Consider the following 26,734-nt stretch of genomic DNA (forward strand, 5'->3'; position numbering starts at 1 on the left):
TTTCCATATGAACCTACCCGGACCCTGAGAGGTGCAGTGGGCGGCAACACGAGAACAGGCCATCTCTGCAGTGGCTCCCCATCTGTGGAACGCTCTCCCCAGGGAAGTTCGCCTGGTGCCTTCATTATTCACCTTTAGGCACCAGGCAAAAACATTCATTTTTAACCAGGCCTTTGGTTGATCTGATTGACATCCTATGCCCTTTTAAAAATGTGGCTCTTTTTCGGGGTGGTTATTGGGTTGTTGCTTTTATTTTGATTATATATATTGTGGTTTTTATGTTGATCTTTTCTGTGAACCGCCCTGAGACCTCTGGGTATAGGGTGGTATATAAATTCTAATAATAATAATAATAATAATAATAATAATAATAATAATAATAATGCAGTTGTAGCAAAACAAGACACCCCATTTGCCCGCGCAGAAGTTACATGGTTCTTAAACCACTTATGGGGCACACTTATGGGGCTTTGCCGCTGATTGGTACTGCTTCTGTGTGTAGCCAGAAAGTCTGTGCTGATGTTGCCAGGGTCAAACAGATTCCTTACCCTCTGTTTCAGTTAGCTACCTTTGGTTCTCTGCACAACAGGAGAGACACATGTATGACAAAATGGAACTTGTAAAAGCACACACTCAATTTAATATTTTAAAATGATCCCCGCTACAGATAGAATGGAATGGATAAAACCAGAGGTGGGCAGAAATCTCTGGTGAAAGTCGTCGGCAGGATGAAGCTGGAACTGTGCCAACCAAGAATCCCAGAGGGCAACAATTCTCTTCTCTCTTTCTCCTTGCATCAAGCTGCCTGGAGGGAGGATCCCAGCTGCAGAGGAGTCAGCGATGGCTGAAGAAACCCTGAGGATGGTTGAACTTGAAGGGCTTCATCCGACTGGGGCCCCTAAGAAAGAAGAGAGATTCCTGAATATCAACAGCTATTGCAGGACAGCTCTTTATCATAAAATGCTTTCAAAAAAATCTGTGGATCCCGTATCAGGATCGTGATGAAAGGGCCATTTAGAAAGTCACGCTAGTACCTTTGTAGAGATCTGCTGGCTGTAACAGAGGAAGATAATCAAGAATTTTACCTGAACAACTTAGGTCCAGGGTACCTTAGGGACTGCCTGAGCCCTCATAAAAGTCTCCTTTCAAACAACCAGTACAGAACCAGGAAACTGTGCAGAACCAGGAAACTGCGCAGCATTCATTGATCACACCGGCTGCCCACAGATACCTGACCTCCACATTCTCCTTTTTATTTGAGCAGATTTATGCACACTTCTGCCTTTGTGAAAAGAAACAAAAATACTGCGGCCTCTGGCTGTCTCACAGCATGCCCTTCCTTGCTCCTTTCAACTGCCTTTGTTAAAGCACAGAGGAGCTTGAGAGGAGGCGGGCAGAACCCCAGTCGCAATGCCACCAAATGTTGTGGGTGCAAAAATCAGAAAGCGCCATGGCAGGAGATGAAAAACGGGAGACGGCTCCCAGAAGGCACTGGAGACGAGATGAAAGCGCCAAAATCCAGGGGAATGAACAGCTTCCTGCTAGAGATAGCGCTCACTCTTCCTCCCCGCTGGAATAGGAAGAGGCAAGAATGAGCCCTCTAGAAGCATGAGTAGAAGTGCCAAGCAAGGCTCATAGCTGTACAAGGTGGGAAAAGATAAAGGGCAGTGAGGGAAGGAAGAGACAGCAGGAACAAGGTGTGCCAAAATTTTTGATTGGTGGGGAGGGGATAGAGAGAAAAACAAAGCCCCATGTAGGTCACAGCTAGTTAAAAGAAAACCACAGCTTTCTGCACAAGGCACACAATGAAGCCATCTTGTATGGAAGCTGCCAATCTACCTCAATAGTGTCTACACTGACTGGCAGCAGCTCTTCAGTGTTTCAGGCATTAAGTTGCTCACTCGCAGCTACAGAGGTTCTTTCACCTGGAGACTGGCCAAAACCTGGGCATCTTCTGAAAGTGCACAACCTGCCCCCCCGGGTCTGGCTACTCTGCTTTAGATGTGCCACAGTACGAGTGTCAGGGACTGTGCTGAGGAGGGCTGCACTGAGGAACAATGGTGGGAGTCACCCCCTTGCCCTGATCCTGAATCTCCCCAGGAGCAGGAGGACAATATAGATTTGGGACATGGGTTTGCAGAGGGGCATAGTTCAGAAGGCAGAAGCTTGGAAATACTGGATGAGGAACAGCTAGGAGAAGAAACACTGGGAGAGAGAGAATTAACAGATTCACAGTCTCTGGACAGCATGCACCCCCCTTCTCAAAAGACATGGAGAGCTTCGAAAGTGTTAGAACACAAAGCGCAGAGGGTACAAACTCAGATTACAAGCCATAGGAGTCGCGTAGATTAATAGGGACAGAAGGGGGGGAGTGAGCCTTAATTGGGAGCACCGTCATTTCTAGGAGACATGTTCTTTTCTCTCTCACTGTGATTATTAAAAAATCTAACTGGTAAGGCTTCCTTTCATTTGATCTTCTTATTTACTGCCATGGGGGAGGAAGCAGATTCCCCAAAGTTGGACAATGAGACACCCACATGCCCTGCTCCTTACCTGACAAGGCGCAGACACATTTTCTCCTGCGGAAACTCCTTGGGCCCCTCCACACTGTTGTCGTGGGTCTCCGTCTCAAGGTAGACATCCAGGACGACACACAAGCGCTGCAGCTGGTTGGTCAGAAGCTGGTAGCCTGGCTTGGGACCGTACAGCTCTTTGTAGTAAACAGAGACCTCGCTCTCCATGGCCTGCAGGGAACCAGAGAAGGGAGAGAGGAGGAGTTGAAAAGGGGTCCCTCGGAGATTGCCCAGCCATATCCTGTATCAGGGACGGGGAACCTGTGACTCCCCAGATGGAACTCCCATCATCCCTGATCATTGACCACGCAAGCTGGGGCTGATGGGAGTTGGTGGGCCTGGTTGAGAGTCCTCTTCCCTGGGTTTGGGCCCAGCACCGTACCCGGATGTTGTCGTCGTTGCTGTTGGTCTTCTCCCCTTTCCAGTTCAGGCACAGGCTGAAGATGGGAGGCATGGAGGAGTAGCCTGGGTTCAGCACCACCGCTGCCTGCAGCTTGGCTAATCACAGAAGGGAAGAGAATGTCATCATGGAATGGTCAAAATTTCTAGCCCCTCTTGGTTTATGAGTAAACACAAAAAAAATGAAGGCATGCACAATGAACCTGGCCACTGAACAAAGGTAACCCACAGCTTTACTCGTCGTTCTCTTGGCCTCAATCACCAAGCGGCCCCTGGAAAACTGCACACAAGGGACTGCGGCCCCCAGAATGAAAACAGTGGCTTCCACCAACTGTTAATCTGAAGTATTACTGCCTCCAACCATGGAGACAGAGCACAGCCATTGTGGATATGCTCTGCCCCTGCGGCTGGAGGCAATTACGTTTCTGAATACCAGCTACAAGAAACCACAGGAGGGGATAGGGGTCTCGTGCTCAAATCCTGCTTGTGGGTTTCCCGCAGGCAATCTGGTTGGCTGCTATTGAGAACAGGATGATGGTGAACTAGGTGGACTGCTGCCCTGACCCAGTAGGGCTCTTGTGACTCTTATGGTCCCCACCTCTGCATGACAGCCATGCCTTCTTCTCAAGCCTGCTTTGGGTGGGGAAACACAGGAGGAAGAGAATCACCCACCTGTTCCTCTTTCTATCAGGGCCATGTAGTACAGGTGCGTGTCCTCAGCCAAACCGGCCTCGACGACATCTTTTGTGTAGGACAGCTCCTGCAGTAGGAAGAGCGAGAAGCAGGCGGTGAGCTGGGTCTACAGAGATAGGGGCACTGTCCACAAGCAACGGAGTCTCTTTACAACACAAGCGTGGCTCAGATGGCTCAGATCGACACACAGTGAAGAACAGGCAGATGAGGCAAGCGATGTGAGATGGAAAAGCAAGACTAAGCATTCCACTTCCAAAAACTTATTGCTTCATTAAAATAGTAATAATCTGTCAGGCTTCAGGGAATCCGATCCCCCTCCCTCATGGCAGGCTCCCAGTAACGGAAAGACAAGAAGCTCTTACCAAGGTATTTTATTCAATATTTAGAGAGAGATGCACAAATGCCGTTTCTTGGATAATGGCGTTGCTTCAAGTAAAGTCCCACCCCCTCCATCTCTGCTATTATACGCCATCCCTACACTGGCTGATCTGTGCTTTCTGCCTCTGAGCTTTCTGTTCTCCTACTCTCAATGCCTGCCGGGTTCAGGGAGAGGGGTGGTGGTCTGGAATGCTTACTAAAGACACCAAGTCTGTCAGCTGTCTCTCCCCGGTGCTGCTGCTTCTTCCTGCTCCTCTTCCAATATTCCCAGCTTCTCCTCTCTACAGCCTCTGAACTGTGACCTTCTGCAAACCACTGTTGTAAATCTATACTGTCTCCCTCTTCTCTGGGAATTGCAGGAGGAGGAGGCGGTCTCCCCCATTACTCTCAGTCCAGTCCCTGACATAATGATAACAATACAGTGGTACCTCTGGTTACGTACTTAATTCGTTCCAGAGGTCCGTTCTTAACCTGAAACTATTCTTAACCTGAAGCACCACTTTAGCTAATGGGGCCTCCTGCTGCTGCCATGCCGTCTGAGCACAATTTCTGTTCTCACCCTGAAGCAAAGTTCTTAACCCGAGGTACTATTTCTGGGTTAGCGGAGTCTGTAACCTGAAGCGTCTGTAACCTGAAGCATATATAACCCGAGGTACCACTGTAATAGATACAATACCAACCAAACTGAGCAAAGCTGTAATTGGCTCTTCCTCTACATGGCTATTCTTAAGCACCATGCACACATATATGATTTTCAAGCAAAGCAGGAAGCATTTTCAGATGTAGCATTCAAACAACATTAAATGGGCATTTTTGATCCCCTCCCTCCCAGCTCAAATCAAGTATTTCAGGACAGCCTTTCCCCGCCCAGTGGTTTTGGACTACACCCCAGCCAGCACAGCTGTTTTTGGCCTCAGCTCCCCATCAAGTCCCAGATAGTCCAAAACAGCTGCGGGCACCAGATTGGGGGAGGCTGGTTTAGCAGGCCAGTTCTTTCTCACAAGACTCCACTTACCAGGTAATCCTCGTACGTGAGCGCTGTCCACTTCACCAACCGCGACACAATCTTTGCCGGAAAGAGATGCTGGCACTCGCTGGAGACCGGCAGAATGCCATGTTCTGAAGCCCAAGATGGAAAAAAAGAACATAAATATGATCGAAGAGAGTCCCCTTTCCCTAGCAAGGTCAACGTGTTATGTTCAGAAGTGGCAGCTCGAAGGGCAAATGTGGCCGCTGAACAATTGTGGCTTTAGGTTCATGTCATATATGGTTAAGCAAAAAAGGTTCTAAACCTCTGAAGGCTCAAAAGAGTTCTGACAGGTAACAGCTGGTGATAGGACCAACATGCTGATGAGTGATAAATTAGCACAAAGCTTGCTCCATTGGAGATGGAAGTGGAAAAAACAGAGAGGTGCTTGGAAGCTGCAAAGGCAGTGTTTGGCCGAGATTGTCCCAATTAGTGAAGATGTACTGCAGTGGACCCAAGGATCCCTCGGCCAATTCCCAGTGAGCCGCTGAATATCTGTTGGTTGCTAGGACTCTTGCCAAGAATGCTGGGTTAGGGAGATCGTGGTCTGATCCCACAAAGGAGATAGGACTGTGGGAACTGGCCAGTCAATTCCCGTAGCTTGGTGAGCCTGATCTGGACCTTGGGCTAGCCACCCACTTTTAGACCTTTTTCTTTAGAGAGGTTCAGTGTTCGCTCCATACTACTCAGTGCTCTGAAGATTCCATTGTCCTGGCTACGTTTCAATGTATAGCTGATAATTGTCAATCACACCTGGGACACCTATTTGGACACACGGACTGTGTATATTAATTTATATGTTCAAGTCAAGGTCAGTGGGATATTTTAACTGTCTATGAAGTTGATTGTGTTTCCTTTCCCCTTCTATTGTAGCTTCAAAACTTTACAATTTTGGAGAAAGTCAGCGGGGAGAATGTGTGTGGAGGGGGTGCAATCTGGATGAACCCCCTCCACACCATCTCCCTGCCAAAAATTGCCTCTCAAAGCTTTTGTTAATGTTTCCCCCCAAAGCTTCCAGGGGGTGATTTTTGTCAAGGAAACAGGCATGGGGAGAATAATTACAGTGGTACCTCGCAAGACGAATGCCTCGCAAGACGAATGCCTCGCAAGACAAAAGAGTTTTCCGTTTTTTGAGTCGTTCCACAAGACGAATTTCCCTATGGGCTTGCTTCGCAAGACGAAACGTCTTGCGAGTTCGTTTCCTTTTTCTTAAAGCCGCTAAGCCGTTAATAGCCACTAAGCCGCTAATAGCCGTGCTTCGCAAGACGAAAAAACCGCAAGACGAAGAGACTCGCGGAACGGATTAATTTCGTCTTGCGAGGCACCACTGTACTTAAAATTCCCCCACTGTCCATGCCATTGCCATGGGGCTCCCACAGCTGCTTGTTCCTAAATGAAGCCTCAGCGCCTAGGGCTTGCCGATCGAAAGGTCGGCGGTTCGAATCCCCGCGGCAGGGTGCGCTCCCGCTGCTCGGTCCCAGCGCCTGCCAACCTAGCAGCTCGAAAGCACCCCTGGGTGCAAGTAGATAAATAGGTACCGCTTACCAGCGGGAAGGTAAACGGCGTTCCGTGTGCTGCGCTGGCTCGCCAGATGCAGCTTTGTCACGCTGGCCACGTGACCCGGAAGTGTCTCCGGACAGCGCTGGCCCCCGGCCAATAGATGTGAGATGGGCGCACAAACCCCAGAGTCTGTCAAGACTGGCCCGTTCGGGCAGGGGTACCTTTACCTTTACCTTTAAGCAAGCAAAAATGCTTTTTAAGTTAGATGTAGTTAGGCCTGGAGGTGGCAGATTTGCATCTGGCAGGCTGCCACCTCAGATTACAGGTAGGGGGGGTCCCATGATGTGATTCTCCATACAAAATAAAAATCCTTGCACCTAGAAAACTAGCAGTGTCAGAGGAAATGGGACTCTAGCTACATCTTCCTGACATGCTAGGTTTTCTTGTGCAGGGATTATTTGTTTGTAGTATGAAGGAACATTCTGCCTCACTTTGTAAGTTTGGGGCTGAAATGTGTCCCAGGCCTGAGGGTGGGGGGCATCTGATGCTCAGAGTATGTGCGGTTGTTGGAATCCAGAGTGTCACTACTGGGGGAAGCAACAGGGCAGCTGGGATTTACCAAGGGAAGCAAACTGCTTGTGTAGAGCAAGGCGGGACTCCAGCCTCATCTTGAGCAATTTCATCGTCCTCTCCATGTGGCTAGCGCTCAGCGAGTTATCGGCAATCACAGGATTCTGCAAATGGGATAAAGGCAAAAGTGGTGTTACCTCCACACCACTGAAGAGCCAGGAAACTGGGGTGGCTTGACCAGATTGGATTCTCTCGCAGCTGCAACCTGTTTCCTCGCACAGCCTCATCCGAGATAAAAAAAGCCGAGGCCCCGATAATTATCCAGATTCCTCTGTGCACAACATTAAAACTCGTCCTTATGCTGACAGACAAGAGAATGCTGGATAAAGTCATAGAAGCAATCATCTAGCCCAGGGGTCAGCAAACTTTTCCAGCAGGGGGCCGGTCCACTGTCCCTCAGACCTTGTGGGGGGCTGGACTATATTTTGAAGGGGGGGGAAAGGAATGGATTCCTACGCCCCACAAATAACCAAGATGCATTTTAAATAAAAGGACACATTCTACTCATGTAAAAACATGCTGATTCCTGGACCGTCTGCTGGCCGGATTTAGAGGGCGATTGGGCCACATCCAGCCCTTGGGTCTTAGTTTGCCTACCCATGATCTATCCAAGTCCCTGGAAATGCAGGAATGAATATGCAGCTGTCCCATATGGGGATCGAACCTGAAACCTTGGTGTCATCAGCACCATGCTCTAATCAGCTGAGCTATCCTAAGGATACTTGCTGAGTCCTCCTTCCACTGCCCTGGGACTCTGCTCTCATGGTTTGGAACCACCTAAACATGCACAAACCTTCACACCTACACACCCACACCGACTATCTATACCCACACAACACACACTTCCGTAAGAAGAGCCATGCTGGATCAGACCAATGGCCCATCTAGTCAGGCACCCTGCCATGGGCATAGCCAGGGGGGTGCAGCTGCTCCCCCTAAAACAAGTAAATAAATAAAAATACTTAACTGACCAATTGTGTCTCAGATAACTCATTTTGCCCCCCAACATAAAACCTGACCCACCTAAAATAAATCCTGGCTTCGCCCATGCATCCTGCTCTCACCGTGGCCAACCAGATGCCCCAATAGGAAGCCTGTAAGCAGGATCTTAGCAAAAGAGCGCTCTGCCCTCCTTGCTGTTTCCAGCAACTGGTGTTTGGAGGCAGAGTGCAGCCATCGCAGCTAGTAGCCATGTCCCCCATAAACCCCTCAGTGCATCTTCATTCACCTGCCCGCAAGCAAACGCTCGCTCCGTTTGCAATTTGGAGAGCCGGGTCCAGCAGTGCCGGCAAAGGCTGCCTATAGAGATTTGGGCTGCATCTTTGTTCAAAGGCAGCTCTGCACCTACCTGGGGCTGATCCTTGGGGAAATGCAGGCCCCCCAACTTCTGCACCCACATGTAAGGGTGTCCCAGTTCTGCAACGTAGTCGTTCAGGGACACAATCCTAGAAGACACAAGGAGGGAGGGAGCATGTGAGAAGCCATGAAGGAGAGGCCTACAAGGCAAGCACCTCTGTCCATTACCAGCTTACCCGACTTTATCAAACTGGAACTGGTTGGCAGGGTTTGGAGTCCTCTTTCCGTGATCTCCAGGATACAGGCAGCTCAGGAGGGTGTCGGGGCACAGCAAGTCTCTAGAAAGAAATAGGAACAAGCGATGTGAAATTCAGGATCTTCTTTGTCGGAAGATCCAGCAAAGATAGGAAAAAATCATTCTTCACACAGCAGAGTTGAACTATGGAACTCACTCCCGCAGGAGGAAGCAACAGCTGCCAACCTTAGATGGTGTTAAAAGAGGATTGGGCAAATTCAAGGAGGAGGGGCAAGGCTATTGATCACTACTAACCACTATGAGTAGGCTCTGCCTCCATCGTCGGAGGCAGCAATACTTCTGAATACCAGGTTCTGGGAACCACAGGAGGGGGAGGAATGCTCAGACAAGAAAATCTGGGTGGCCACTGTGAGAACAGGAGGCTGGACTAGATGGGCTCTTGTGCAACTGTGTTTCATTTCTATCTAAGTCGGATCTGCCAAAGAAAAATCTCCCCGTATGAACGACTCTAAGATTCTGTGCAAGTTTACTTCTGCTGCATTGCCATGGGAATTCCACAGGAGATCTCCAGGGACCTCTGTTGTATGTGTCTGTGTTCTCCTCCCCTCACCCACTGGAACATTCTGACGTCGCTCAGATCTTTTGAAACTCCATTTTGCATCCATCCCTGTCGTCTGTGCTGTCCCCCTTTCTAAATGGGCCACAGACTGTCATCTCGCAGCGATGACTCTAGAGTTGTATGCAGGCATACTCTGCATTCTCTTCAGATCATATAAATCTTCCCCCTCCCTGTTTAGAGTTGAATGCAGGCAGTCCCCACAGCTCCCACCCTTTCTCTCAAATGCTGCTGACAGAAGTAAACAGGTTCTCTGATCAGCAGCAGATTAGACTGAAAAGTCACATTAAACACAGATAATGAGGGCGACCGAGAACCTCGTGTTTAGGCAGGAGAACAATCGGATCACAGCATTTGTGGTTATCGGCGACTTTAAGAATCAGGGTAGTTAGCCAAGCAGGAAGTCAGGTTACTGAAGGCTGCCACCAGGCATTAACAGCAGAACCATCCAAGGATGAATAATTGCACTGGCACATATATACCCCCCAACACCACCTCTTTTCCCACTGTTAAAACTGCCTTAAGTGTGTGTGTGTGTGTGTGTGTGTGTGTGCAATAAACAAAGGTTTAAGTGATGCTCTGCCGAACGTCTCAGCTTTAACTAAAGTTAACGTTAGACACGTGTGAAGCAGGCGGCTGCAGGGGAAAGAGCAACCTGCTTCTCCCAAGCCTATTTTGGCAGCTGTGCTTCCAAGCCAGATTTCCACGCACACCCCAACACACACAACTCCAAAGGGAATAAAAGCTCCACTCCCTGAGGTGAGGTAACTCACAGGGCAAAAGAGGGAAGGGAGAGGAATAGGAGGAAGCAGTCTCAGCAGAGAGAGAGACTCAGCGACCATGCACAGGGAGAGGAAGCGATTAGTCTGCTAGAGAGTAATTAAATGAGACAGGGAGACGAGATGCGATCAGCCCCTAATTTATCCTCGCCAACTCAACAGAGCACCAGAGACACATAGGTCCGTTTGTTGGTTTTTTCCCTGCTATCTGACCCATAGGAATGCTCCTCTCTCATCAGGCTCCTCCCTGTCTCGCTGCCAAGATAAATTAAGAGATCAGAGACAGATCTTGTCTTTTCTGCTAAAGTCTCTCCGCTCTTTAGGGGCAAACGAGGCCCGAGATGGGATGTATAACTGCAACGACTACAAGCGACATGCAAGTGACTCTGCAAACTTGTGTGCCCACAGCACCCCCTGGTGCAACTCGATGGCAGTGCCCATCTTTTGCACTGCCCCAAACAACATATTGCAGTGTAAGGCAGAAAGCCCACTTAGATGGGAAAGTTCAGGTTGGGGAATTTTTAGGCCTGAGGTTCTGGCTGATTGTGGTTTAACGGGAGGCTCACCACTCCGTTACACAGATCAGAAGACTCAGATCTTCAGTATTTGAGAACAGCAGCTGACAAATCCTGTTCTCTGTTACTCCATAATAATTCTTCAAATTGTAGCACTATTAAAATTCACACTTCTGTATGCTAACCGACTCCAAATGCAGGACAGTAACTGTGCCTGCTTGTTTCAAGGTGCTGCCTTCTGTATAGCTGACAATTTAACAAGACCCAAGGTTAACAAATAGTTTTGCCTGCGTAGAGCAAGAGATGTGAGTCTGTTGATGCTTCTGCACTGTAACCTATATAGTGAGCACAGAGCAGGGGTGCAGAACCCTTTTCACTCCACAGGCCAAAGCTGTATCTGCCACGCGGGGCCAAATGTGACAGGTGGGCGCAGCCCACACCATGTCAAAATCCCATAAGCACATAAGAGTCTGATGTTCTCACAGTGGCCCACCAGATACCTGTGGGAAACCTGCAAACAGGATTTGAAGCACAAGAGCACTCTCCCCTCCTGTGGTTTCTAACAGAAGCAATTATGCCTTCAAGGGAGGAGGCAGAACACGGCCAATGTGATTGGTTGCCATGGATAACCCTCTCCTCCATGAATTTGCCTAATCCTGTTTTAAAGACATCTAGGCTGGTGGTCATCACTGTTTCCTGTGGCAGTGAGTTCCATAGTTTCAGCCCAATTTGGAAGGGGAAGTTTGTGTGTGTGTGTGCGCGTGTGTGTGTATGTAAAAAAAAGGAGAAGGGAAGGGGAAGGAGACTTGCAAAAGCTTTTGTCCCTCCCTCCCTTTAAGGTCTGGGGACTTAAAAGTAAAGTGAGGGAGAGATTTGCAAGTCTTCCTTTGTGTTGGCTTAATTCAATTCTCATAAGGAAAACAAATCCCTAGGCTGAGAAATTCTCTGTCCTGCAAAGAACACAGGAAGTGACTGGCTGCTTGATCAGGCCAAAGGGGCTCCTGTTCTCACAGTGGCCAACCAGATGCCTCTTCTGGGAACCCTGCAGGTAGGAGCTCTGTAGTGATCCCCAGCATACTGCCCCCAACAGTGAAGGGAGAACACAGCCACCTTTTCTACCTGGCTCTGGTTGGCAGATCTTGGGGTTCTAGTAGATCCAAATTGCCGACTGTCTGCCCACCCCTGATCAAGATGGACCAGCAACCTAAGTCAGGTTAACATTGTTTCTCGAATCCCTAAATGAGGTACCTCTTTGGCAGGTGCTGCAGGAAAAGGGTATACAGAAAACACTCACAAACTTTCCACATCTCAGAAAGACTGCACTGGAATCTCTGCTTTTTCTTCGGGGGTTAAAAAACAACAACCCACTGGGCAAAGTAGAATTCTGCCAGCAGCCACAGCAGCAGGTTTGCTTGCCAACACCCCATGAAATAATTTCCCAGCTGATCCCACCCTCGGCACCTGGGATCCATCAGCGACAGCCTGTCCCCTCGCCACCCCCCGCAAAGCTCACCCGGCACTGATGGGCATGGACATCTCCGCAGCTGCCGTCACCTTGGCTTTCGTCGTCATGACGTTGAGGTTCATCAGGTAGTAGAAGGTGAGGAGGAGGAGGCTGCCATCTGCAATGACACAGCCAATGCCAGGGGTTTAGGCAGGAGAGAGCAACGACTTCCAGTTGTGTTTAAACCACTGTGAGAGGATGGGGGTCAGTGAACTGCTCCCTTACCTGTTGGAACTCACTAGCTATAATACATGGAGAACCTCAGGCTTGTGGGCTGAATATGGCCCACCAGGACTCTCTACCTGTCTGGCCCTCGGGGTCTCCCTCTCCTAAGCCACACCCCTTCTCCACAGGCAATGCCCCTCCCTGGCCCTACTTCATACCCTCCTCGAGCGCTCTTTCGCCTGGCTGTAAATATGTCCTTGAACTCAGATAACGCTTCTCGCTTGCCATTCTCCAACCAAAGAAATGTGTGCAAAAATGCATGGGAGGAAAGCGTGAATTAAAAAGCCATGTTTTAGTGAAAGTAACATGCAAAACTTCTTCTAAGGCAAAGTTGCTTGAATATTAGGAGAAAGGCGCAGGAAAACAATTACAATTGTTTGGTGAAAGTGTGTTGTGTGTGATCAAAAAATCGCAAGCTGCTGAGGATATGTCGGGGACCACCCTAAGACCAGAAAAATGAACAACTAACTGATATGGAAATTGAAATATTCATGCATCCCTAACTTCCAGAGAAGGGAAAGATCCCCAGTTTAGGGGCACCAACAGATGAGCCGCTTTGCTCTCTCACGTACCTTTGCATTTCAGGTCGACAGTGACGGACAGTGGGTGCCTCTTCAGCATTTCCTTCCGCTTGTCATCCAGCTGCACCCCTAAGGTTGGGCGGCGACGCTTCTAGAGTGGGGAAGGGAGAATCACAACACATTCCTGCCTCCACTCTTGCAACGCACTTCCCCTGCACTTTGTTTGCTGTGGCTTTGCACCACACCTGTTGCACCCTGGGCTGCTGTTACCTGTCCTGCCCATGTGCTTTGAGGTGCAAGCGTGAGATGGGCAGCAGGGAGGGACAAGCGCAGCCACCCACCCACCCCCACCACTAGGGTGGTCATTGGTACACCCCAATCTTTCCATTTTCCTTTTGAAGGGGCTGTTGCCCCATTCTGAATAAGCCCTGTTTCAAAATTCTAAATCCAACACCATAGAGGAAAGGAAGTGCTCACGAGGAACAAAGGAGGTTGCCTCATACAGAGTCAGACCATTGGGTCCATCTAGCTCAGGAGTAGGCAGCCTAAGGCCTGGGGGCCGGATGTGGCCCAATCGCCTTCCCAATCCGGCTCGTGGATGGTCTGGGAACCAGCGTGTTTTTACATGAGTAGAATGTGTCCTTTTATTTAAAATGTATCTCTGGGTTATTCGTGGGGCATAGGAATTCATTCATTTCCCCCCAAAAAATACAGTCCGGCCCACCACATGGTCTGTGGGATGGTGGACCGGCCCACAGCTGAAAAAGGTTGCTGACCCCTGATCTAGCTCATTATCACCTACATGGACTGGCAGTGGTTGTCTGCAGTTTTAGGTAGGGCTCTCTCACACCCCTACCTGGAGATTCCGGGAATTGAACTAGCGACCTTCTGTATGCAAGTCAGATGCTCCACCACTATTATCAGTGGTTCTCCAGGTTTTCAGACAGGGAGTCTTTCCCCAGCCTTACCTGGAGAGGCCAAGTGAGGGACAGGGAGAGCCAAAAGGAAATGACAATGCAGATGACCGAAGGAGATGGTCTGTTGGTAAGTGCATCACCAAGTCCCAGTATGTCTGTTTCTCCTCACTTCGTTACATGGAAATGGCACACAAGAAAGGCCCATCACTTTTTTTAATGGGGGAGGGGCGGGTGAATGACAAGGCACATTAGACGTGAAAGAACAGGTCTAATGGCACACGGAATACCGGTTTCAAGGCAGAAGGAGACATCTCCCCACAACATCCCTCCCCTCCCTGCAATTTCATAGCGCAGTGGGAAGGTGGAGCTCTTACCGTGGTCTGCTCCTCCTCGGCATCCGAGTCACTCTCATCATCTGTGAATCCAAATAAAAGAATGCTAAGAGCCTGGCTGCATCAGGACAAAGACCTATTTAACCTAGCATTCTGTTCTCACAGTGCCCAACCAGATGCCTGGGGAAAGCAAACAAGTAGGACACAAGTGCAACAGATCCTTTAGTGATGGCGGCCAACTTGGATGGCTTTAAAGGAAAGGACCACCTCTCTCCATATGAACCAACACAGACCCTGCAATCATCACCCGAGGTCCTCCTTCGTGTGCCTCCTCCACAAGAGGCCCAGAGGGCAGCACATGAGAATGGGCCTTTTCTGTGGTGGCTCTCATCTTATAGAATGCTCTCCCCAGCGAGGCTTGCCTGGCCCTTTTGTTACATATCTTTAGGTGCCAGGCAAAACATTCCTCTTCTCCCAGGCCTTTGGCTGATCAAACAATCTGTGTCCTTTGTTTGTTATTATAGCATGCATTTTTGTGCTTTTTTTATATTGTAAACCACCATGACCTTCAGACGAAGGGTGATATAGAAATTTAATAAGAATAATAAATGCACGGAGAAAGAGGCTGTCTACGACCACAAACCATGATGGCTATATGTCACCTCTGCCAGCAGAGGAAGTATGCCTCTGAATACCCATTGCTGCACATAGGTCCACTTTGTGGGCTTTGCGCTGGGGCAGCTGTTTGGCTACTGTGAAGACAAGCTGTTGGACTAGGTGGGCCTTTGACCAGAACCAGGGCTTCTCTTACGCTCCAACAACAAAGCAGCAATGCCTCCCCAGTTATGGAGCATGTTTATCCAACTGCAGCCAGGGCACCCCATACAACATACAGCACAGACACGTTAACACTGCAGGACAGAATCTCCTAATTTCCTCTTTACAAGTTTAACAGTTTTGGTTAGCTTTGAGCTCAGTTTTAACATGCAAGCTGCCAGTGGGCCACCCGTATTTTGCAGCCCTTGTCAGACTATGACTCCCTGTCAGCCTTGATCCTTGGGCGATGCTCGCGCAGGTTGATGGGAGTTGCAGGCTAGCAACTTTCCGAGGGCACCAGTCTGGGGCAGAACAACTTCTGTCAGACCTAGCCAGCATGGCAAATGGGAAGAGACGCCAGGAGTTGTAGTCCTGGAGTGTGCCAAGCCAAAGATCGCTGGTCTATGCCAACTGGCTGCTGCTCTCCAGGACATTTCCCAGCCCAAGTAGGTGGGAATCCTTTCGCTGGAGCTCCTGAACCTGGAACCTTATGGAAGCAAAGGACATGCTCAACTGAAGAGCCATTCACAGCAAGTGAAGGCAGCTTATGGACCCTCACTCACCCTGAGAGTCCTCTGGAGGTTTGCAGAGCGCTTTGGCTTCCTCCACGTTGCCTTCGATAGCCACAGCCAGCTTCTTGTCTGTGAAGGAGATGACGCCGTTAGCCACACCTCCCCAAAGATGACTCCCACAAACTCTGTAAAGCTCAGAAGCAACAAGGTTGTCAAATGCAGAAGCTTCATCAGGTTTTGGGCAGCTCTGCTCTCTCTGTGTGTTTCTTTCTCTCATTCTTCCCCAACCCTGCAGACTCAGGGGAGCCAGGGATCAGATTAAGGGTGGGGGCGGGGAACACACCGATGTGACAGTCTTCAGATAATGTCATGCTTTCTGCAAGGAGCTGTGAAATTTGACACCTCTGCTCCCCTTCAAAGCTCAGCTACCTTGAAATAATAACTTACCACAGGCTTGGCCGTAGGCACTGGCTTGGACAAAGAGCACATAAAGGGGTGGCGGGAGATGCCTGGCTGTCTCATACTGCTTGTGAACCTGGTCAAAAGGCATGGAAAGGTACTCCTGGACAGGGAGCGAAGCCTGATAGGAAAGAGGACCGACAGGGGAAAAAATGGGGGTTATAATTCTGTGGTTTGGGCAGTGACCCATGAGAATAGGTTGGCACCAAAATGCCCCCAAAGATGCTGTTTTTATTATGCTATGTTGTCAGTACGTGCCCTTTCATTATTAGGTATGTTATGTTTTGATGCACAGAGGGCAGGAACCTGTCACCCAGGGGCCGCACGTGGCCCCCTGTCTCATTTGATGTGGCCCCTGACACCTCTTGAAGCTGCTCTACTTCTTTTATCCTAGGAGTGGGGAACTGCAGGTTGAGGGCGCGATTCCTCTATCTGGGCCTTGGGACTCTTCCCCAGTCCGCACCCCTCACGGGCCCTTGTCTTGAACCCTCCTCAAGTATTTTTGGCCTGGCTGGGCTGTGTCCTTGAACTCTGATCACGCCTCTTTCTTGCCTGGGTGGAGGACAGAGTGGGATGTGGGTGAGAATGTGCAGAAACTGACCTTCTGTACAAAGGGAGGGAAATACACATGTTGCCCCACCCATTTTCGCTTTGGCCCCACCCACCACTGGCATGTGAAACGCCTGGTGGCTCCAACAACCTCGGGAGGCCTGCAGCTTAGCCAACCCTGTTATAAATAATAATAGTAATTGCAGTACAGTGGTACCTCGGGTTACATATGCTTCAGGTTACAGACTCCGCTAACACAGAAACAGGTACCTCGGGTTAAGAACTTTGCTTCAGGATGAGAACAGAAATTGTGCAGCGGCGGCGCGGCAGCAGCAGGAGGCCCCATTAGCTAAAGTGGTGCTTCAGGTTAAGAACAGTTTCAGGTTAAGAACGGACCTCCGGAACGAATTAAGTACTTAACCTGAGGTACCACTGTAGTAGTAAAATAACCAGCATACTGAAGGAGAAGGAAAGGCAACGGTCTCTGACAAAGTCAGTGGGGCTTGTGATAAAAGTCCTACCCAGAATCTGTTCTTACGTAAAACCACTCATATATATTCAGGTTTTCTTTCTCCGAAGCAGGGATGGGAATCTGTGGCCCTCCAGAAGTTGCAGGACTCCAACCCCCCAGCCAAGCATGGCCAGTAGTTGAGAATGATGGGAGATGTAGTCCAGCAACATCCCGCACCAGCTCTGTAATCAATGATTCGGTTCTGTATCGAAGGCCATCTCCCATGCTGCACCAACAGGGTATGCGGGTTTCTTAACCTCCTGCTGAGAACTCCTAAAGCAATTCTTTTTAAAAGCCTGACCCACAGCATACCTGCATGATGCTGTTGAGCCGAGGCTGGAGGTTACTGAGGTACTCCTTCTTCACTTCTATCTCTTTCAGGATCTTCTCTTTGTTTGCCAGACTTTCTTTGTACTTCTCCGCCAGCCTGCACGTAAGAGATTCACAGTTACTAACAAGCGACAGTGTTTCCAGAGAAAGTAGAGGAGGGAGAAAGGGGACACACACAAAGTCTGGGAACACAGGAAGCTGCCTTATAGTGACTCAGATCAATGGTCCATCTAGTTCAGTATTGACTACACTGGCTGGCAGTGGCTTTCCAGAATTTCAGGATGGGATCTCTACCTGGAGGACAGAACCCGGGGCCTTCTGCATTCAGGGTGCTTGCTCTATCAGAAGAGGCTGAATTTGTCCATCTGGCAGGGGGCGCTCCAGGGTTTAATGCAAACGGCTCTCACAGCCCTACCTGGAGATGCTGGGGAACTGACCCGATGATCATCTGCATGCAGAGCAGAAGCTCTACCACTGACATTTCAGCCCTTCTTCCTCAAGTCCTCCTCTCATAATATTTATACACTTGGGACCACACTGTGGGACCACACTTCTAGATTCCCAGGTCTGTTCATTTTCTGGCAGTCTTTAAAATGCAGGGTCCCCTGCCCCTGCAAGCATGCCAACATCGCAGACTATCTTGCCAGAGTGGTGCATGCTCTGGTTAGCTCCTGCCTGGACTACTGCAATGTGCTCTACGTGGGGCTACCTTTGAAGGTGACCCGGAAACTACAACTAATCCAGAATACAGCAGCTAGACTGGTGACCGGGAGCGGCTGCCGAGACCATATAACACTGGTCCTAAAGGATCTTCACTGGCTCCCAGTACATTTCCGAGCACAATTCAAAGTGTTGGTGCTGACCTTTAAAGTCCTAAACGGCCTCAGCCCAGTATAGCTGAAGAAGCATCTCCACCCCATTGTTCAGCCCGGACACTGAGGTCCAGCTCCAAGGGCCTTCTGGCTGTTTCCTCCCTCCGAGAAGTGAGGTTACAGGGAACCAGGCAGAGAGCCTTCTCGGTAGTGGCGCCTGCCCTGTGGAACGCCCTCCCATCAGATGTCAAGGAAAGAAACAATTATCTGACTTTTAGAAGACATCTGAAGGCAGCCCTGTTTAGGGAAGTTTTTAATGTTTGGTGTTTTATCACTTTATTATTGTTATTATTCTGCTGTGAGCCACCCAGAGTGACAGCCAGATGGGCGGGGTATAAACAAATAAATAATAAATAATAATAATAATAATAATAATAATAATAATAATTGCTTCTTGCTTTCATTAGCCCCGTTTGGGCTGCAATCCCTGTTGGCTCTCACTGCCCGAGTTCACTATTAGAAGGACCAATATTGCAGAGTGGAAGGAAAGGGAGGAGAACCGTAAGCTTGCTCAAAGCCACCTAGCAGCTGCTGGGCTATCCTACTCACCGCTTGCGCTGCTCCAGCTCCCAGTCGAGGCGGGAGAGCGTCTGCTGGTGGGGATCGGCGAGCGTAATCTCCGGCTTGCTGATTTCTGCAGGGGCCTCCTTGTAAAACTCCTCCACGCTCACCAGCTCAATCTCCTCATGCTTGGACCTGAAGGAAGGGGACCAAGAGAAAGATAAATAAGGGGGGGGGAGGGACCTTCCTCTATATCCAAGGTCACATGTAGCCCAAGGACTGCAAGACTGAGCTAGCTGCAGTTCAGTGACAGCTCTCAAGTTGGGCCTTGGAATGGGCTTATCAAAGTTGTGTAGACCAACTAGATAAGGCTAACTTACAGTTCAAATTTCTAAAAAGTTTTTTGTTTTTTTTTTGCAAGTGGCCAGGCTTGTAATAATGAGATGCTGGAAGAACTTGGAGGCTGCATCTTTGACAAAAAGGACGGCCAACAGCACTTGAAGTGAAAAAAAAGTACTAACAAAATTGGCGCAAGGTTTGAAGCCTCATTAGTCTACTGGCTAACTTTTGGGGGCCTCTCCACCCTCCAGTCACATCCTATTTTTTAAGCTGCATACTTAAATTCCAGGCATTTTGTGATCTCCTTCTGCAGGTGCATGACTTCGTACAGCAGATTTTGGAGCTGCAGGTGATAAGCATCCACTTTCTGCTTTGCCTGTTAACAGAGCACAGAGAGAAATCATTAGAAGGCAAGGAAGTGAAAAATCAAGTTGGTGTGGCTGAGACACACGGCTGACGATGCGATCTCAAAAAAGTGGCAAGTTAGTGAAACTGAACTGAGATCCATATGCTCATGTGGGCAACCTTCCAGAGGCCACCTGCCAGTGGTGGGCAGGGACAGAGACAAAAGTGGGCGGAGCAACAAATGCAAATTTTATTTTGTATAGTAGGCTGGTTTCTACACACATACTCAACACACCTTTCTCTGTCCTCCATCCAGGCATACAAGAGGCATGATCAGAGTTTGAGGACACATTCCATTCCATCACTCAGGGGAGGGAAATAAGGTCTGGGAGGGTTAAAGCTCAGGAGGGTACATGACCTGGGGAGAGTCCTGAAGGGCTACATTTGGCCCCCACGTCTGATGTCCCCCACCCCTGATTGACATATGCAAAGCATAAAGGCAAAGGTAAAGGTACCCCTGCCCGTCAGGGCCAGTCGTGACCGACTCTAGGGTTGCACGCTCATCTCGCTCAAGAGGCCGGGAGCCGGCGCTGTCCGAAGACACTTCCAGGTCATGTGGCCAGCGTGACGAAGCTGCTCTGGCAAGCCTGCACCAGCGCAGCACACGGAAACGCCGTTTACCTTCCTGCTAGAAAGCGGTCCCTATTTATCTACTTGCACTTTGGAGTGCTTCCGAACTGCTAGGTAGGCAGGAGCTGGGACCAAACGACGGGAGCTCACCCCGCCGCGGGGATTCGAACTGCCGACCTTTCGATCAGCAGGTCCTAGGCTCTGTGGTTTAACCCACAGCGCCACCCGCGTCCCATGCAAAGCATACAAAACAACAAATTTCATTTTACCCCGTGGGGAAGTGTGTTTTAAGAAAACACAGAAAGCCATGTTGTCGGAAAACAGTGTTGCGTATCAATACCAGTACAATCTCACTTCTTTTTAAAGAAAATATGTTAGCTCCATCAGTCCAAAATAACAGGTATTCTCCTATCTATGTCCCCCTCACTTGGATTTGAATATTCAGCCCAACACACAAGTAGGAATGAAAGGGTTGGGCTTACTATCTTGTAACATATAGGCTCTACTATTATTATTATTATTATTATTATTATTATTATTATTATTATTATTAATTCCCCGCCATTCACCCTCAGGTCCAAGAGTGGTTTGCAACATTAAAACACAATATTCAAACCAGTTTAAAGCAACTGACAATCACAAAAATAAGGTGGGTCTGAAAAATCTTCCCTAGAACTGCCTTGTATGAGAGTACGTGTCCAATGAGGGGGAGGGTTTCAAGATGTGGAGCAAGCTTCGGTGCTGCTGCACCTAATGATCTGACCATCCAAGATCCTGTAACCCTTCCCTGGTTCTCTGGACTCAACTGTACCTCGTGGGTTTGATCCCTTCCCTTCTTTAACCGGATGTGAGCCAAACGGTTGAGTTTCTTCAGGGTCATGAAGTGGACACAGCTCTGGATGCGACGCTCCTCAATTTCGGAAGCCTGAAAGGCGGGGGGGGGGGGAGGAAGCTGATCAGGACAGTCCTTAATTTTCTTACCTTTATATCCTGCCTTCCTTACACTATCATGGAACGCAAGGTGGTTTCTGTGAGGTTTCCCAGTCTTCATCCATCTAGGCACTGCCCCAGATCTGCTTAGCTTCAGCAAGGTGGGAGCCTCATTTGCTTTCAGACCACAACCCAGGACCTAATTGTTTACCAAACTCCCCTGTCCCCTAAATCTGCCAGGCTTCTCCTTTCCTCTTTTAAATATATAAATTTTGCTAGGGTTTATCTACCCCCCCCAGCCCCCGGTCACATTAGGATGCCTTGACGGGATGGGAAAAATATTTTTTAGCCAGAGGGTTGGATTCCCTTCCCGGGGCCATATACCCATAGTTGGCAGGGTTACAGGCAAATGTGAGTGGGGTCGCTAATGTAGTTTTGCCCTTGTACATTAAGCTTGTTTCTGCTCACACTCCTCTCTCTACCTTCCATACAGGCACACAAAAGTCAATTTCAGAGTTGAAGGAGACATCCCAGCCAGACAAAAACACCCAAAGCAAGGCTAGTGGAGTGTGTGCGTGGTTGGGGAGAGTCCAAGGGCCACACAGATAGGTCGGGGGGCACATATGGTTCCCCACCCCTGCCTTACACTGTCTTTGTTGCCTTTGCTCTTCAGCTCCTGGATTTCCGCCATAAGCCTCTGGAGGTCCTGGCAGGTCTCTTTGTAAAGTTCGTAATCTTTGTTGGGGTCCCGCAGGTCCATCTCAGCCTCTTCGCTGTAATATTTGGCATCCTGCAAATGGAAACAGAGAGGAAAGCTAGACTCTTGGAAGTTCTCTTCTCTTCAGAAGGGAAGCGATGGCATATTATACAAAGGGCTCTCTGTAGCATCTCTGGTCACTCTTGAAAGCAGAATATAAAGGTAGGCAAAAATGATCCTGGCACTGCAAACTCCTCCATCATCACCCTTCCAGTTTATCTTGTTTCTGAGACCATGCTGCATTAAAGCTCAAGGAGAAAGTACCGTAAGTTTAAGTTTGAGTACAGCCTTCCACAGCTTAAGAGGGAAAGCTCCAGGTGAGAACACTGGCTAAGCATTTCTCAACACCCCCTCTGAGAATCTGTTTTCAAAGACAGGAGAGGTAGCGCTACACTAGAGGCATCACAGCATCCTAGTTGCTAAAAGGCTCCTTCAGATGGTACTTGGGAGTTATATTAATTTTGAAGCAGTAAAATGTTAAATTATGCCCACAAACCTGCAGCACACAAGCCTGCTACACTCCGAGAATGGAATTTGGTGAAGATATAATTCTCTGTGTCTGGAAACATCTGCCCATTTTGGCAGGCAGCAAAACCAGGGGGCTTGACTGAACCCCGGCCAGATTCCTATGCGGGCTGTGTTAAGGCTCTGTGGGTCACAAATTAGGCAGGCTTGCTCTGAGACTCCCTCCCCCTTTTATTCCTGACACACTTTACAGTAAATGGCCACACTTTGAGTTCACCAGGACATAATCAGTTACTAGTCAAAACCTGGCAGTTAAAATACAGTAACCCCAAGGGCTAGTCCAGTGTTTCCCAACCTTTTTTGGGCAACGGCACACCTGTTTAATGAAAAAAATCTCGCGGCACACCACCATTACAGCCCCGTGACGTCAGCGCGCAGCGTCACGCTGGGAGGGACGCACGAAAGTGAAAGTTTTTTTTCCTCCCCCTTGCCGGGGAACCTCCAAGCTTTGGGGGTGGGAGGAGGCAGCAGAGCGAGGGACTGAGGGACGGCGGCAACTGAGGCGGCGGCGGCTGTTGTGGTGGTGGCGGTGATAGCGGGCGGAGGAGGGGGCGGCGGCGGGGCTTGAGGAGCCGTCGCCGGGAGTTGCTGCTGCTGCTGTTGCTGCTGCTGCCCGGACATGCCGGCCTCCTCCTCCTCCGCTGTCTCGCGCTCCTCCCTTTTGCACGCGCTGCCCCGCCGCTCGGCACCACCACCGCGGAGCTGCCCCCGGCTCAACGCGGATCCTCGCCGCCGCCGTCCCTCAGTCCCTCGCTCGGAATTCAGCTCGGAATTCAGCCTGAGGAAAACCCCAAGTCCCCACATTTCTAGTTTCCCGCGCCCTTTAAAGGGCGATACGAGCCCCACGGCAGGCAGGCAGGCAGAGCTGGGAAGGGGGTTTCCAGGGGACACGGCAGCTCCTCAAAAGGCTTCTCTCAGCTGCGCTCAATCCGCCTCGGAGAGGATTTCCCCTCCGGTCCCATGCGTTCGTTTGGGGCATCGCTCCGGCTGCTCCCTCTCCCGCCGCGCAGGAGCGATGCCTCTCTCTGGCTCTCCCTCCGCGCAGGCTGAGGGAGGGAGGGAGGTGCGCGTGTGACCCGTCTCTGCTGGGAGACCAAACCCAGCGAGGCAGAGTCGCGCGGAGGCGCCCAGGCAGCGCTGCCGGCTGCGAGGAGGAGCGCCAGGCAGCAGCAGGAGGCGCGGCCTCTCCTCGCCGCCGCCCCGCCTCTCGCCGCCCGACTCGCCCGCCTCCCTCCAGGCATCTCGCGGCACACGAGGCAACGTCTCACGGCACACTCGTGTGCCGCGGAACACCGGTTGGGAAACACTGGGCTAGTCTAGAGCATCTTTTACAGACATACCTCCAAACCGCTCTGCTTTTCCAAACAGCATCTAAGAAGCCCACGAGTACCTCTGTTACAATGAAACTACCTGATCAGTGTCTGGCCGGCCCCTCTTGCCTTCCGATGGGCCTCCATCTGTCCGGATGACCTTCGGCTTCCGTTTCTTACTGGAGTCTGACGACATTTTCTTAAAACATGAGAATCTGAAAACCCATGAAATGGGGGCAGGGGGATCAGTTAATCTCACACAGACTCAAGTAAAATCTACTTTCATATCAATCATTCTCCAAGGCAATGTGGAAAGTGTGCCTGTGAATACCGAAGGACGATTCCTTTATTATTTTAAATCACCCAGAACCATTCAGATTTACCGCTGGACATAAAAAATATGCTGAAAGAGAGGTGACTGCAGGAAAGGTCATTCTGCATAGAACATTGTAACAGGAGATCAACACCATATAATATAGGAACCGGGTCTTCAGCATGGTGGTCCCTACCCTTTCGAATTCCCACCCCTGGTGCCTCCCCTGTTTTCTTTTTGGCACCTACTGAAGACTTTCCTCATCCAACAAGCCATCTAAAGTGGGGCTTTTATCCCAGCCGCTACATGTACGAAATTCAAAGCTCTTTTTTTTTTTTTTTGTATACAATAAGCACCCTATGTTGCGCTTAACTCTTTGGGCTCCTTTAGGAGGAAGGGAGGACGATAAAGAAATTTGATCAATAAAACAAAACCCGGAAGTCAAGAGCGGTCCTAGGCCTCATTACCTTTCAACCACAATGGCAACTTTTAAAATGCAATTAGTTTCTATTTCATAATAATTTTTTTTAAAAAAAAATGTTAGCCGACTTGAACCCCCAAAAGCGGGATAGGTAAAGGTAAAGGGACCCCTGACCATTAGGTCAAGTCGTAACCGAATCTGGGGTTGCGGTGCTCATCTCGCTTGACTGGCCAAGGGAGCCGGCATACAGCTTCCAGGTCATGTGGCCAGCATGACTAAGCTGCTTCTGGCAAACCAGAGCAGCGTAGGAAACGCCATTTACCTTCCCGCCGGAGCAGTACCTATTTATCTACTTGCCCTTTGACGTGCTTTCGAACTGCTAGGTTGGCAGGAGCAGGGACCGAGCAATGGGAGCTCACCCCATCGCGGGGATTCGAACCACCGACCTTCTGATCGGCAAGTCCTAGGCTCTGTGGTTTAACCCACAGCGCCACCCGCGTCCCTTATATACATTAAATAACGGCAATTGACAACAATAATACAGTGGTACCTCGGGTTAAGAACTTAATTCGTTCTGGAGGTCCGTTCTTAACCTGAAACTGTTCTTAACCTGAGACACCACTTTAACTAATGGGGCCTCCCGCTGCCGCTGCTGCACGATTTCTGTTCTCATCCTGAAGCAAAGTTCTTAACCTGAGGTGCTATTTCTGGGTTAGCGGAGTCTGTAACCTGAAGCGTCTGTAACCTGAAGCGTCTGTAACCCGAGGTACTACCGAAATGACCCTCTTCCCTCCCCATTCTTGTTCACTATAAGAGAATAATGCTTAGAGGCCCTTGGGAAGATGTCTGCACATGCTCAGAGGGGCTCTCACCTGCAACAGCCGCCACAAGTACCAAGAGGCTGAGAGAACGAATACCTCCCGGAGCTAAAAGCCACCCCCACCCCCACCCCGAATTCTCCTCGCCCTCCCCGCCTCTGATTTGGAGAGGGAGGGGGGTATTAGCAGAGGCATCCCCGCCCTCAGAGAACAGAAGGGAAGAAAGAGGGAAGCCGTTTACCGACGGTCACGCGCCCCCCCCTCCCCCCACCCGGCTCTCACCGATTGAGCCTCCTTCTTCCACAAAGCCTGAGCCCAACCGGAAGCACCAAACCGGAAGCGCGGGCAAAGCGAGCCGGCCGCCGGCGAAAGGACTAGAGCGTCGGCACAGGTTGTTGTTGTTTTTCCCCCTCTCTCTTCCGCCCCCTAGTGGCGCCTCGCGGATGCTTTCAGGAAAGGAGGGAGCAGCCGCTTCTTCTGTTTTTTCTCCATCCCCGCTTTTCCTCTCCTGCCCTCGCTTCTTGAAAAATAATAATTTTTTAATTTCACGTTTATATTTTTCCTGTTGTATAATTATTTAATAATAAGCATTGCTGTTATAGATTGAAGTTTCTCTGCCTTATATAACAATCTTACCACCCCGCTGCCGGATTTACATATAAGCTAAACAAGCTGTAGCTTAGGGCCCCACTCTCTTGAGGGCCCCCCAAAAATTTAAAGGGCAAAAAAACATGGATGCACATTTCCAAAATATAAGATAAAAAGCAAATAAAATAAAAGCTACATGCAGCAGCAGTGTTTTGTGTTGTATAGGCTCCTATGATGTAAGTCATGGGCCCCGCCTGCTAGCCTGCTCCCTGAAATGTCACTGGTTTGCTCATTTCTATATATAGGGGGCCTAAATTCTGCATGGACTGTTATGTGCAAATGGCTTTTGATACATAATAGATCGATAAATTACCATATAGCATATATTTAACACTAAAACAGCGACAATTTGTTGTTGACAAAGGACAGCTGGACATATAAAGAGTCCCATTGCCTTCAGTAGCTTAGGGCCTCATCAGACCTAAATCCAGCCCTGCTGGATAGGGATCAACTCCTGTGGGAGCTTTGGCCCCCACAATAAAATATTTGAGGGGACCAGGGCCCCACAAAGTTGATGGGCATTCCCATTCAAATGGTGTGTGTGCACTGCATCATGTGATCGATTACACAGGGCTGGGATTACCTGGGCCCCCCACAATATTTCATTCAAGTTGGCACCCCGGCACCCCGCACCAGGCATGTGTGTATGTGTGCTCATATCACAGTGCACTGGCCCAGACTGGCTGCTGTAATAGGAATTTTGAGGTCTTAGATATATGGTAGTGTTCATAAGTGTACCAACCAAGCACGTACATAGATCAGCACAGCAAGGCTGACCTGAAACTATTTTGATCCCCAAACTGTCCCAAACTGACCAAATGTTTTCTCTGGGTCCGAGGATCAAGAAGCAAGGAGTCACAAAGTCAAGGGTCCGAGGATCAAGGAGTCACAAAGTCAAGGGTCCGAGGATCAAGGAGTCACAAAGTCAAGGGTCCGAGGATCAAGAAGCAGGGAGTCAAGAAGCTGAGGTTCAAGGATCAGGAAGCC

At 49.6% G+C, this 26,734-nt stretch overlaps 1 protein-coding gene across 2 annotated transcripts; it reads right to left on the minus strand.

Annotated features, from left to right (window-relative positions):
• Positions 1–617: 617 nt before the first annotated feature.
• THOC5 (THO complex subunit 5) lies at positions 618–25,448 on the minus strand. 2 transcript variants are annotated; one of them, XM_081174873.1, is made up of 20 exons: positions 25,382–25,448; positions 23,648–23,762; positions 21,602–21,745; positions 20,837–20,950; positions 19,329–19,426; positions 18,760–18,906; positions 17,321–17,435; positions 15,937–16,069; positions 15,541–15,618; positions 14,204–14,244; positions 12,964–13,063; positions 12,176–12,284; positions 8,733–8,834; positions 8,549–8,645; positions 7,190–7,304; positions 5,059–5,162; positions 3,645–3,732; positions 2,956–3,071; positions 2,554–2,744; positions 618–898 (listed from the first exon to the last, which is right to left on the minus strand). In XM_081174873.1, exons 2-20 carry the CDS (start codon positions 23,741–23,743, stop codon positions 835–837), a joined length of 2,052 nt encoding a protein of 683 aa, XP_081030999.1. In that variant the 5' UTR covers positions 23,744–23,762; positions 25,382–25,448; the 3' UTR covers positions 618–834. The 2 variants fall into 2 exon arrangements, with proteins under 2 accessions (XP_081030999.1, XP_081031000.1); XM_081174874.1 differs by lacking the exon at positions 25,382–25,448 and adding an exon at positions 25,154–25,207.
• Between the last annotated feature and the right edge of the window lie 1,286 nt (positions 25,449–26,734).

This window comes from Podarcis bocagei, assembly GCF_964188305.1.
Source record: "Podarcis bocagei genome assembly, chromosome: 16".
NCBI lineage: Eukaryota > Metazoa > Chordata > Lepidosauria > Squamata > Lacertidae > Podarcis > Podarcis bocagei.